The sequence below is a fragment of the Paroedura picta genome, chromosome 14 (genome assembly GCF_049243985.1).
Source record: "Paroedura picta isolate Pp20150507F chromosome 14, Ppicta_v3.0, whole genome shotgun sequence".
Lineage (NCBI taxonomy): Eukaryota > Metazoa > Chordata > Lepidosauria > Squamata > Gekkonidae > Paroedura > Paroedura picta.
This window is the reverse complement of record NC_135382.1, coordinates 30,927,327-30,940,301: the sequence shown is the minus strand read 5'-3', so window position 1 is coordinate 30,940,301 and position 12,975 is coordinate 30,927,327. Positions and strand designations below refer to the sequence as shown.

Below are 12,975 nucleotides of genomic sequence, written 5' to 3'. Positions count from 1 at the left end.
TTCTCAAACCTTTGGTACAGTTTTTTCTGAAAATGAGACACGTTTCAGCTGACCCTCAAGATGATATATATCAGGGATGGCCAAACTGTGGCTCTCCAGATGTCCATGGACTACCAATACCATGAGCCCCTGCCAGCACTGGCAGGGGCTCATGGTAATTGTAGTCCACTGACATCTGGAGAGCCACAGTTTGGCCACCCCTGATATATAGCCTTTTCCCTACTTGGCTCCCATAACAACTGGCAAGCTTTGCCTCCCACCCCTTCCTGGCCTCCCACCCTTTCCTCTTTATTTATTCCTGCAGAGAATGGGGGTGCCATCTCTCCGGAGCCAATCCAGCCGATAAAACTAATAAAGCAACCCAATAAAGCAAATCACTAAAACCTGTCAGACATAACATGGCATGAAGCAAACACGGCTGTCTGAAACAGTCTTGATGAAATAGCTGGGGAAAAGATACCCAGCATGAATTAAATTAAGAGCCTGAATAAAAAGGAATGATTTGGGGCTGAACTTACAGGCAGTAGATGAACCTCGGTGGGGGAGGGAATTCCCTAGGCAAGGCTCTTAGCTTCCGTCCTTTCACAAACACTGAACAGTGCATGTTCAAGCCACTTTGCAACTGGATTTCACTGAACTGACTTGCAGATGATTGCAAAAGTGCAGTTAGAAACATAGAGCTGGAAGGGCCATCTCGTCTAACCCTACACACCATGCAGGAAGTTCACAACGACCTTTCCCGAGAAGCGGTTTAAGAATTCATAGGTCCGTAGCAGAGCACAGATCCAACAAATTCCACCAGAGCTGCTATGTTCCACCTGTTGGAACATGCCAGATCTGTAGTGTGCACGACTCAAAAACAAATGAAGAATATGCAGGGGTGGCCAAACATAATTCCAAAAGTAGCACAAGATTCCCAAAGCAGCACAAACACAACACACACACCACAGATTGAACATTCAACAGAACACTCTTCATCAATTTCATGAAGGGAAAAGACGCCCTGGTTAGTTTCAGGCAGGGAGGCTATGGACATTGTTAATTTCATCTGGCAGCCTCCCCTGGCTTTCCCCAAGTACAGGGGGGGGAGAGACGCTTCTTTGGCAGGGGTAGTCAAACTGCGGCCCTCCAGATGTCCATGGACTACAATTCCCATGAGCCCCTGCCAGCAAATGCTGGCAGGGACTCATGGGAATTGTAGTTCATGGACATCTGGGAGGACCTGGAGGACCTGGTAATTTCAGAGGGCAAACACTATGGTATACTGAAGATGACAGGTGAGATGATTATTATTTAATTTATTAACCAAACTCCCAAAAGGCTCGGGGCGATTTACAAAAGTCCAACTAAAAACCCATTAAAATGGACAGTCGCAGCATAATAACAATATCAACAACAAATATGGCGGAACCCTCCCCAAATTCTCCCCTCTGCAGGCACCTCCCCCAAACCTCCAAGAATTACCCTGGCCAGAGTTGGCAACCCAAACTGGAAATTTTCTGTTTCATGTATCGTTGACTAGTTTTAATGTAAACCACCCTGAGCCTTCGGGGAGGGCGGTATATAAACCTAAATAAATAAAATAATAAATAAATAAATGTGGTGAGCCTTGTTTTCAAAGTACTTGACCACTTTTTAAACCAGCAAGACAAACTAAGCTTCTCCCTACAGAACATGCAAAGTTCTGTAGAAGAGATAAATTGCCAGGGATTTGTTGCCACTGATAAGCACAGCATTCCGCTTCGGAGATGTTAAAAACAACAACAACAACAACACCTGAGTTACCCTCAGATTTAGAACTGGAAGTTCTTGCCCTTGCACTCTTGTAGTAGGATATTATGATGGAGCATCATCTACATCAACCTTCTGGGCCTTCCTTTCAACACCCATGTCTAAGCTGTTACTTCCTCTTTTTCTTTTTAAAAAAGTGCAAAAAAAAATAGTTAAATCCGAGGATTACACCTGCTCTCCCTCTCCGATGTCAAGTTACAACTGACTTACGGCAACCCCGTGGGGTTTTCAAGATAAGTGACATTGAGAAGCAGTAGAAAAGAACAAGAGTCCAGTAGCACCTTCAAGAGTGCCAAAATTTGTGACAGTGTATGTGCTTTTCCTTCCGAGGTCAGTAAAATGAGTACCCAGCTTGCTGGGGGGTAAATGGTAATGACTGGGGAAGGGAATGGCAAACCACCCCGTATTGAGTCTGCCTGAAAATGCTGGAGGGCGTCACCCCAAGGGTCAGACATGACCCGGTGCTTGCACAGGTGCTTTACCTTACCTTTAAGTGCTTTTCGGAATTACTTTGTCAGATGCAGTGACTCACAGCAGCTCATACCCCGCAACAAACTTTGCTACTCTTGAAGGTGCTACTGGACTCTTGCTGTTTTCTAAAGGTACAGCCAGATTAACTCGATCTCGGATCTATTCAGAGGCGATTTCCCTCGGCCTCCCAAGCCTGGACTTCCTTGGTGATTCCCCAGACCAGGGGTAGTCAAACTGCGGCCCTCCAGATGTCCATGGACTACAATTCCCAGAACCCCTGCCAGCAAATGCTGGCAGGGGCTTCTGGAAATTGTAGTCCATGGACATCTGGAGGGCCGCAGTTTGACTACCCCTGCCCCAGACAAATACTAACCAGGGTCAACCTTGCTTCATTTTCGTGCTCTGACGAGGTCAGGTTAGCCTAGGCTGTGAGGCAAACAGCATTTTGCATCAGAGAGTGAAAATCCCAAAATTTTTATCCTAAAAAAGGAGTGGGTGGAAGATACCTTTTCAGCATGGTGCATTAACTTACCCTGGCCTTCAAGGATCCCCCTTCCCTCAACAGATATCACACACCACCTGAGCCTATGTATCCTCTCTCTCACACACACACCTTTTGTGCTGCCCTGTTATTTCTGCAAAAATGGCTCTTATCAATCCGTTTCAGAAATGGATACTCATAGAAGCTGGTAGTGGAAGGAATGTGACACTTCAGTATTATCCAATTCAACACTAAACGCATGTACATACACTCACACAAATATCATTAAGTTACTAGCTGCTTCCATCCTTAAAAATGGACATTTTCACCCAAAGGTTTTGAATATCACTGTTACCGCTTCTGGTTGTCATTACCTTTCCTGCACTCAAGGCCAGCTGTTCCCCCCTCAGCGAGGGCGGCCCCCTCCACTCCCTCAACCCAGAAAACACAAAACAGAGGACCAATAAAAAGCTCCAAGAACAGTTCATGCGCCTGCGGAAGAGACAAGGAGAGCATCAAGGTAGAAATGATCCAATTAAATTTTAACGTAGATCGCTGCATGTCCAGAGCACTCCACTAATCTGGTTAAACTCAAACAGGAGTTCTGCACAAATCTAAATTTTATTTCAGCCCACACTTTGGTGCGTCAGAGCTCACTTTGTTAGAGACATGAACTCTCTGGCGATGAGATCACATAGCACTCTCCGGCTCATGCGAGTTTAGGGTGGACTAAAGTTTCTTCTAAATGCTTCTGAACTCCTGTTTTAATTTTGCTATAGCAGGTTGAATAGAGGCTACTTTTCCGGAAGGATACTAACTGAGGCGAACGACATTCAGGAGGATGTAAAGGTGCTTTGAGCATCACCTGCAAAGAGGCTGTAAACCCAGGTGTTGTGCATCTCTGGCATTCAGAGGATGTGAACATATTAACTCGAGATACACGTGGTTTGCAGGACAACAGAAGAAGTAAATGAAAGACTTCCTTTGTTTGGTGAGCCCTTAGGGAACAAAATGCCACATGTGTACTTTTCCCTGTTAATTGTTCCGCTGGTGCTGTTTTTGCAAGCAGACCTTAAAATGAATGCAACAGATGTTTGAACATAGAAGCATCACAAAAGATGCTTGTTGGGGGCAGGTGGGGGGGGGTTGATGGCATCACTCCGGTTGGATCTGCCCTCGGTAGCAAACCCGGTTTTGTCAGCAAATAACACACAAAACTCATTGCCCATGTTGAGCAAAGCCCAGGGGACAGAGCAGGTCTGATCATCAGGTGGTACCCCCCCCCCTTTTCTTCCCAGAGGATCAAGGACAAGAATAAGTTGGTTTTTATTCTTTGCTTTTCACTCCCAGAAAGAGTCTCAAAGCGGCTTACAATTGCCTACCCTTCCTCTCCCCACAACAGGCACCCTGTGAGGGAGGTGAGGCTGAGAGAGCTCTGAGAGAACTGTGACAGGTCCACAGTCACCCAGCTGGCAAGCATGTGGAGGAAGAGTGGGGAATCAAACCCAGCTCTCCAGATTAGAGGCTGCTTCTCTTAAGCACGACACCACAATCCCGAGAACTGAGCAGCAGGATCACAGGGGAGAGGAAGGGCGAAATACACAGCGAGGAACAGTGGACGAACACGGGGTAAGCATTTGCGTGCAGCAGGCAAGCCCCTTCAGCATCCCCACGGCACGGAAACTTATCCCTTGGCTCAAACAGCGTTGTTCTAAAAGCTGCCCCTAAACTTAAACACTCCAACAGGGCAACCCACCTGAACCCGGCAGCAAAGAACCACCTCTGGTTGTGCACATAAGTCAGGACTTCACCATTAAGCACAGGTTGCACAATGCACTTTCAATGTGCTCTTACAGCAGGACTCTCCAGGGAGGAACAGGATATTCCTAAAGAGCATTCTCTGGCATGTGTCTGTGCACTTTCAATCTGCTTCCAAAGTGCAATTCTCCAGTGCGGAACACGTACATGCCGAGGAATGCACTTTAGAAGCGGGATACAGGACACTCTGCTTCTAAAGTGCATTCTCCGCACCCATGGGCTCAAGCCCTTTCAAGGTGCTTTCGCCGCGGGATCCCCCAGTGCGGGAAGAGGATGCTCTGCTTCTAAAGTGCATTCTCCGACCTGCCTGTTGCGCACACTTGGCCTAAGGCACTTTAAATGTGCTTCTAGTGCAGAACGGGACACGCTGCTTCTAAAGTGCATTCCCCGACGTGTCCGCACCCCTGGCCCTTTCAATGTGCTTTTGCCGCGGGATTCCCCCGTGCGGAAGCGGGAGCGCAGCTTCTAGAGCGCATTGTCCAGCAGCCTGCGTCTCAGGGGCCCGGCCGCTTCGCTGAGCGCAGGTGCGCGTCCTCCGCGGGTGGCCATCCCAGAGGGGCTCCACTTCCCCGGCAGCGCTGGCCCTCGACCCCCGGAGATCCCCCCGCCGGGCGACCCTCCCTCTCCCTTCCCCGCTCACCGATGATGATGGCACAGGCGCTGACGAGGCCGATCTCCTTCTTGAGCGCCACCCGCTCGGCCACCGTGCCTTGGGAGCCCCCTCCGGCGCCGGCCAGCTGCTGTTGCTGCTTCTGCCGTCGAGGTTGCTGCTGCTGGGGCTGCTGGGGCTGGTGCTGCTGGGGCTGGTGCTGGTTCGGGGGCTCTTGGGCCGGGGCGGCCGGCTGGTGAGCGGCGATGCTCTTGCGGAGGCTCCGCTGCTGGTTCTCCCCCGCCATGGCTGTCCCTCCGCGGCCGCCGGAACGGAGCTCGCCCCGCCACCCCTCCTGCTCCGCCCGAGCCCGGACCCGGCGGCGGCTGCTGCGGCACAGCTCTCGGGGGAGGCGCCTGCCGGCCGCCGCTCCCAGGGGGACGCCCCCCAGAGGGCCGCCGGAGAAGCCGGGCGGGTGGGGGGCCAGGGAGACCCCCTCCTCCTCCTTGCCCAGCTGGCCTGCCTGGCTTCGCCGGAGCCGCTGCCAAGGCGGAGGGGGGGATTATGATTTCCCCTCCCCACCCTGCCCTCTCTCCCCTGCCCTCCCCTGCAGCAGCAGCAGCTCATGAAAGAAAGCCAAGCCGCTGCCCTTACCTTGCCCTGCGCTTGGCAGAGAGCCGGCCATCTCCTCCACCCCCACCCCCCATCCGAAAGCCCGAGAGGGCCAAGGACAGACGGGCTCTGGAAACAGCCCTTTGGAAACCCAGAGTGAAACCCAAGCTGCAGCGGCCTGGGAGCCAAGGACGGAGCTGTCTGGAAAGGAAGCCCCTCTGGAGCGTCCCAAACGGATGGGGACCCGGGCTCAGAAGGGACAACTGGAGAAAGAGCAGAAGGCCTGCAGCTGGTTTTGGTTTTGGTTGTTCTGTAAAGAGCCAGGGCCGTGACCTTGGGAACGCTTTCCTGAGAGGAGCGGAGAAGAGCCAGAGTCCAGCAGGACCTCAAAGACTAACAAAAGGCAGATGCAGTGACTCACGAAAGCCACAGATGTTGTTAGTCTTTCAGGTGCTGTCGTAGAAGATGCCCGTCTGCCCAAGAAAACTGGAAAAGTTAAGTGAAACTATTGCCCTACAGTCCTGCTTCCTGCTTCCTCTGGTGCTTGTGTGTTGTGTGGTGCCTATGGTAAATTCCTCTATTATTTGTAGGGACAAAATAAGCTCTTAAGGGGTTTAGCTTGATTGCTAAGCAATGTAGGTATTTTGAGTAGACAAGCAACTCCAGCTCAAGGGTAAATATGGAACTGGACGCAAACTTCATTCAACAGGAGATTTACCGGTGAATGATCGCAGGGATATCTATTGAAACTGAGCACATGCTTAACTTTCTCCCCTTGAGATCAACAGGAAGAGAGCCTAACATCAGCTGAATATTATTCCAGTTTTCCAAGGAAAACAGGACACTTCTCCCATAAGCCTCTGTGGCAGTTTTCAAATCACCAACAGCCCCATTTAATGCACGTGGTAGAAGTATCAGGTACAGGACCAGGGTGTCCTGGATTCAAATTTCCCTTCCCTGCCACAAAGGCCCCTGGATTACTCTGGGTCAATCATAGAATCTTAGAATCATAGAGTTGGGAGGGATCTCCAGGGTCATCTAGCCCAACCCCCTGCAGAACGTAGGAAATTCACAACTACCTCGCAGGGTTGCTGTGAAGAACCCACGCAGGACTCCCGTTGCCCTGATCTCCTTGGCTGTAACCCAGGATAGAAAGTAATAAGTACACCCCAGAGGCATTTACTCCCAAGCAAATGCACACAAGTTTGCAGCCAAAAAGGGAAGAAAGCTGAAAACAAGGGAACCTGTTGCAAGAAGGCTGCAGCCCTGGAAGCATAGCAAGGATTACCTACATCGCGTGCCAGAGAAATGTTCTTTCTCCCTCTCTCCTTTCTTTCTTTAACTAGGACTTGGTTCCTGCTAGCTGTGCTATGTGCTGGTGCATTAGGATGAAAAAAAGGCTTTTGTTTTCTCCCGAGCAAGGCAGCATGCTTCCCCCGTCATTAATATATTTATTTATTTTTCAAAAAAAGATGCAGAACTTAAAAAGAGAGAGAGACACACACAGAGAGAGAGGCACACAGCCTAGCAGTGCTCCAAAGTCAGTTCTTAGGAGCAAAAAAACCCCCTGACTTCCTTTGGGCAGCCAAGCCCGAACCTACTGTGTTCCTCTTGAATGACGAAATGTTAGTAAGCAAAAAAGCCAGAGTTCTTGCAGCGATGCGGCCGCTACATAGCAACTGAACAGAAAGGGCAGGGAAATGGCCATGTGCGCTTTTATGGGGTTGTTTGCTCTTGCTATTTCTGTCCTGGTTTGGTGCTTTGAAATCCACCTTCGTGGCTAGAGGAAAAGGACTGTCCTCCCATATTTCTCCTTTTGGGGGATTTTCTCTCCATCTTATTTGCCAACATTTAACAGTGACAAGCTCCATACACTTACGAATTTTGCCTGTGGGAGGCAGTATTCAAATCCAATTAATAATAATAATAATAATAATAATAATAATAATAATAATAATAATAATAATAATAATAATAATAATAATAATAATAATAATTTTTTAAAAGACAAAATGTAATAAAATTGCACATAGCACCCTGCACACAGGAGACGCCTGCAATGAATCAGGCCCTTGGTCAATTAATTTAATATTGTCTACCCCAGGGATACCCATCTAGGGCTCCACAGACTCACAGGGAGCTCCAGAGGGGGCCCACGGCTTGTCCACTCCTGCCTTAATGGACCCAGCCACAAGCTAAGGGAACTGGCTGCTTCTAGTGCTCCCCCTCCCGAGCATGAGTTCTCCTGTGCTTTGCCCTTATTTTGTCTCTCCTCTAAGCCCAAATTTCAGGAATCTGGATGCTGCCTACTCAGAAACCCTTCTGGCCTGATGCTGGCTTTCTGTGGCCAAAGCAACCATTCCAGCAAAGCTCCACATTATTAATTTTTAGCCAAAAGAAGTCACCTACGGCAGGGGTAGTCAACCTGTGGTCCTCCAGATGTCCATGGACTACAATTCCCATGAGCCCCTGCCAGCATTTGCTGGCAGGGGCTCATGGGAATTGTAGTCCATGGACATCTGGAGGACCACAGGTTGATTACCCCTGACCTACAGCATTGCCCCTTCCATAGACGGATGGTGCTACAATCGCTTTACACGTTTCTTTCCTCCTCTTTGCTTTTCTTCTTCTTCCTGTTCCTCCTGACTTCTTCTTCTTCTTTAAATCATAAAGGTGAAGGAGAGTGTACAACAAGCCCCTAAATCTGAAGAAGTCCTACTGGCAATTCTTATCGCTTCAAAACAAAGCGTTGGCAGAACATCGCAAGGTCACCCTATCAGCTGTGTCTATTATAAACCAAAACCAGAGAGGGCCATGGCTGGATGGCAAGGCGTCTGTTTTGTCTGCAGGAAGACCAAGGTTTATTCCCTGGCTGCCTCTGCTTGAGGATCTCAAAAAGCAGGGACAGAGAGACAGGCCTTTCTCTGCCTGGAGCTCAGGAGGCAATCACAGCAAGCCAGAACTGCCCGAGAAAGCCCTTCCGCTCCCTCTCCAGTGAAGGAATAACTCCCCTGCCAGGCCACCCTGTGACCCACCAATCCCAAAGGCTGCAGACAGAGCTGGGTTTTGTTTTGTTTTTGTTTTTTGCAGATTGCTGCAACAGGGGAGATCTCCTTGACTATTTCAAGGGAGAGCTGTGGAGGTTGGTCTGCTTTGTAGGACCTTAAGAGCCAGCATGGTGTCATGGTTAAGAGCAGCAGACTCTGATCTGGAGAACTGGGTTTGATTCCTCATTCCTCCACATGCAGCCTGCTGGGTGACCTTGGGCCAGTCACAGTTCTCGTAAAGCTGTTCTCACGGAGTTCTTTCAGCCCCACCTACCTCAGAGGGTGGGGGTATCTATTGCGGGAAGAGGAAGAGAATGCCGATTGTAAGCCACTTTGGGGGATGAAAAGCAGAGTATAAAAAACAGCTTCTCAATCTTCTTATCATTGCCGGGACATTTCTCACAGAGGATGCATTCACCAGGGAAGAAGGAGGAGGAGGAAGAAGATGAAGATGAAGAAGGAGGAAGAAGAAGATGAAGAAGAAGGAGAAGGAGGAGGAGTTGGTTTTTATACCCCTCTTTTCACTACCTGAAGGAGTCTCAAAGCCTTCCCTTCCTCTCCCTACAAGAACCAAACATTCCATGTAGGTTTTTCACTTTCAGAAGTTGATTCCCAAAACCACATGATCAGGGAAATGCAGAACGCATGTTTCTTCCAGAGGCCCCTTTAGAGGGTCCAGTATCCTAGGCCAGGGATAGTCAACCTGTGGTCCTCCAGATGTCCATGGACTACAATTCCCACGAGCCCTGCCAGAGGAAACAACATCAGAACTATCTAATACTCTCTGAGCATCAGAGTCCAGTAGCACCTTTAAGACCAACAAAGATTTAATCAAGGCGTGAGCTTCCTTCGTCAGACTATGATCTTCTTACATGACAGGGAATATATAGCAAAAACCAGCAACACTTTGGTTTCTCTTTGTAAAGTACACTGAATTCTAGGGGATTCATTGGCTGTTTTGACAAAGGATTATCATTGGCTGTATCTGGTTGTGACACAGATGTAACAGAACTGATTTTTGCTATATATTCCCTGTCATGTAAAGGTGCTACTGGACTCTGATGCTCAGAGAGTATTAGATAGTTCTGATGTTGTTTCATCTGGCAGGGGCTCATGGGATTTTATTGTGCTACTTCAGACCAACACGGCTACTCATTTGAATCTCTGAGCATCGACAGCTGCTGTGGGCTCTTTTCACAGTGCCAGAGTAGAATCAATTGCTGGCACAATGCTGACACCTTGTGTGAAACTGAGGAAGTGTCCTACTTGAAACTGAAAATGCTACTCTGGATGTTTGTTGTACAGTTGTTTAAAAAAAATCAGAACAAATTTAGAGTCCAGGAGGAGGAGGAGGAGGAGGAGGAGGAGGAGGAGGAGGGTTGGTTCTTATATGCCACTTTTCTCTACCCGAAGGAGTCTCAAAATGGCTTACAATCGCCTTCTCTTCCTCTCCCCACAACAGACACCCTGCGAGGTGGGTGAGGCTGAGAGAGCCTTGATATTTCTGCTCGGTCAGAACAGCTTTCTCAGTGCTGTGGCAAGCCCAAGGTCATCCAGCTGGCTGCATGTGGGGGAGCAGGGAATCAAACCTGGCTCACCAGATTAGAAGTCCACACTGCTAACCACTACACCAAGCTGGCAAATACTAATACATAACGCTATGGACAATCTCTTTTAAAGGCCTCATATGGATAACTCAAAATCACATTAAATGTGCAGGTGCCTTTTCTGCTAGCATCAGGCCCTTGAAGGGGGATTCTTTGATGGGTCTCCATTTGTGGAAGAACTAACCGAAATCTCTTCGTCTGATTTGGGGCTCCAATATGCTGTGAAGGCATGGGCCAGCTGTGCATAATTTGACCCTCCTGACAAATTTGTTGTGGTTAGAGAGTCAGACAAGAGTCCAGGAAATTCAGGATCAAATCCTGCCATGGATGACACTGGGATAGTCACTACCTCACAGGGTTGTTGTAGGGACAACATTGGAGGACAGGGAGAATTATGCCATAAGCTGTGGCTCAGTAGTAGAGTGTCTACTTGACATATAGAAGGTCCTTGTTCAGTGTGCCCGCAGGGACTTCTGGGAATTGTAGTCCATGGACATCTGGAGAGCCACCGTTTGGCCACCCCTGACCTAGGCAGTAGGGCAGGGGTAGTCAAACTGCGGCCCTCCAGATGTCCATGGACTACAATTCCCAGGAGCCCCTGCCAGCAAATGCTGGCAGGGGCTCCTGGGAATTGTAGTCCACAGACATCTGGAGGGCTGCAGTTTGACTACCCCTGCAGTAGGGGATACAAAAAGCCTTTCTCTGCCTGAGACCCTGGAAAGCTGCTGGACCAAGGGGCTGAATTCAGTATAAGGTAGCTTCATGTGTTAAGCTACTTGGGGACTCCACTGAAAGCAAAAGTGAAGCATAAATATCTAAAAAATACAAATATCCGAAGCTAGGCACACTTAAGCTTATTTATTTTAATAGAATTAGTTAGTAGAACTAGGCACGTTCAAGCCTGCTGTTTTTAACAGAGCAAGATTTTCATAGAACTAGTGAAGCAGAAGGCCATGTGGTGAAAGCCACTGAGCAGCGCAAAGTCTCACCCAGTTTCTCAATCTACCTCCAAAATCACCCAAGCTATCTGCAGACCCAACAGGGAGATAATGCCGCTCAGCCTGTCGCTGGGAATTTAATCCTTCTACATCCCCATGGCAATAAGTAGCACTGAGAGGTTTAAAGCAGCAGCTGGGGCGTGCAGTGCAGTGCAGAGGGGGGGGGGGAGCTTCCCGAGAAGCCTGGCTTTTTGCACTTAGAGTAGGAGCTCTGCTACACATTTTATAGTGCATTCCATTTGGGTTGTCCCTTGGAGACTGTTAGGGTGAGGCTCCACTGGTTTATTTGCCTCCTACCACTAGCACTTTTACCCAATTGCACTTCTACTCACTCTGTACCCAGTGCCTTAACTCAAAGTAATCCCCAGGTCTGCTAATGCAGTAATTACCAGGTTTCTTCACCCGGTGCTCTCAGCTTTTAAAGGGACTTGTCTATTCTCTTTGGTGTCAGAGACCCTGGGTCTTGTACTACATTTTATATTTTCAAGGGGAGATTTCCATTTCCCACCTCATTTCCCCCACAAGTGCAACCTGATGGTACCAATGTGATGCCCACCAGTACCTCTCCTGAGCTCATTCCGCATGTTTAGGATAATTCACTTTCAGTGTACTTTTGCAACTGGGTTTTCCTGTGCAGAACGAGAAAATCTACTTCTAAAGTGCATTGAAAGTGCATTAACTAATGTGTGCGGAATGGGCCTAGGTGCATGCCAAGTACTTTTAGGAAGTGGGTTGGGCCAAGTGGGGCTTTTGCCCAACAAGATTTATGATTGGTTACTGGAGATTTGATTGGCAGTTCGGATTTTTTAAAAATGTTAATTCAGCAGCAGTTGCCTGCATGGCAGAAATGTTTTTCATTGTGTGACTGAAAATAAACTCCACCAACCATTTTGTGGTTAGTTTCACCTCCTGTGGCTGCCATTTTGTGGCTGTACCCACCTTGAGTAGGAATACATTTGTGTCATCTTCCTAGGTGCTGTTTAAATCCTGTTCTGAAACAGAGACCCAAAGAAGCAAGACAGTTTGATTTCTAAATTCATTGTACAATTGCAGGAGCTGAGCCAAGTTCAGAGTGCTTTTCTTTCTCTGACTGTAGGGCCCAGTGCGGGTTTAAGACCTGGAAGTCCCACCCTCAGCATCGATCTTTCTGTTCTCCTCTGGGCCCAGGTGCTCTAACGTAAGTTCTGCTTTCTGCAGCTCAGCCTCCTTAACTGCACATGACTGACACCTCTGTGCATGAATCCTGAGGGCTCCTTATGAAGATGGATTCACAGTTCATGCCGCTGCTGCCCCCTTATTTTTTTTTTTTATAAATTGCTAGTGATTTTCAATTTCTCCCTTTTGACACTCCCCTCTGGTTTTTTTCCTCCTTTCTTCTAGCCTCTCTGCCGAAACCAATGCAGCTTTCTGAGTTTTCTCCGTTAACTCTGAGAATGGTATGCACTTGAAGCGTTCCTATCATCCAGGAAAAATCTCTGGTTTTTCTGGTTATCAGTCTCTGTTAAATCATTTCTGTTTCTGTTTCAGCTTGGAGGAGAGAGGAATACCTTGTTAACATTTA

General features: G+C 48.5%; 1 protein-coding gene across 2 annotated transcripts in view; it reads right to left on the bottom strand.

Moving 5' to 3' along the window:
* Positions 1 to 5,694, bottom strand: part of SLC7A10 (solute carrier family 7 member 10) — a 34,572-nt gene extending 28,878 nt beyond the window's left edge. Inside the window, exon 1 of one of the 2 annotated variants that reach the window (XR_013226540.1) lies at positions 5,202 to 5,694. Coding sequence is in view for 1 of the 2 variants with exons in the window: in XM_077310180.1 (XP_077166295.1) it covers positions 5,202 to 5,457 (256 nt within the window). In the remaining variant the exon portion in view is untranslated. The remainder of the gene's footprint in view (positions 1 to 5,201) is intronic. The other variant, XM_077310180.1, reaches the window with a different exon arrangement.
* Between the last annotated feature and the right edge of the window lie 7,281 nt (positions 5,695 to 12,975).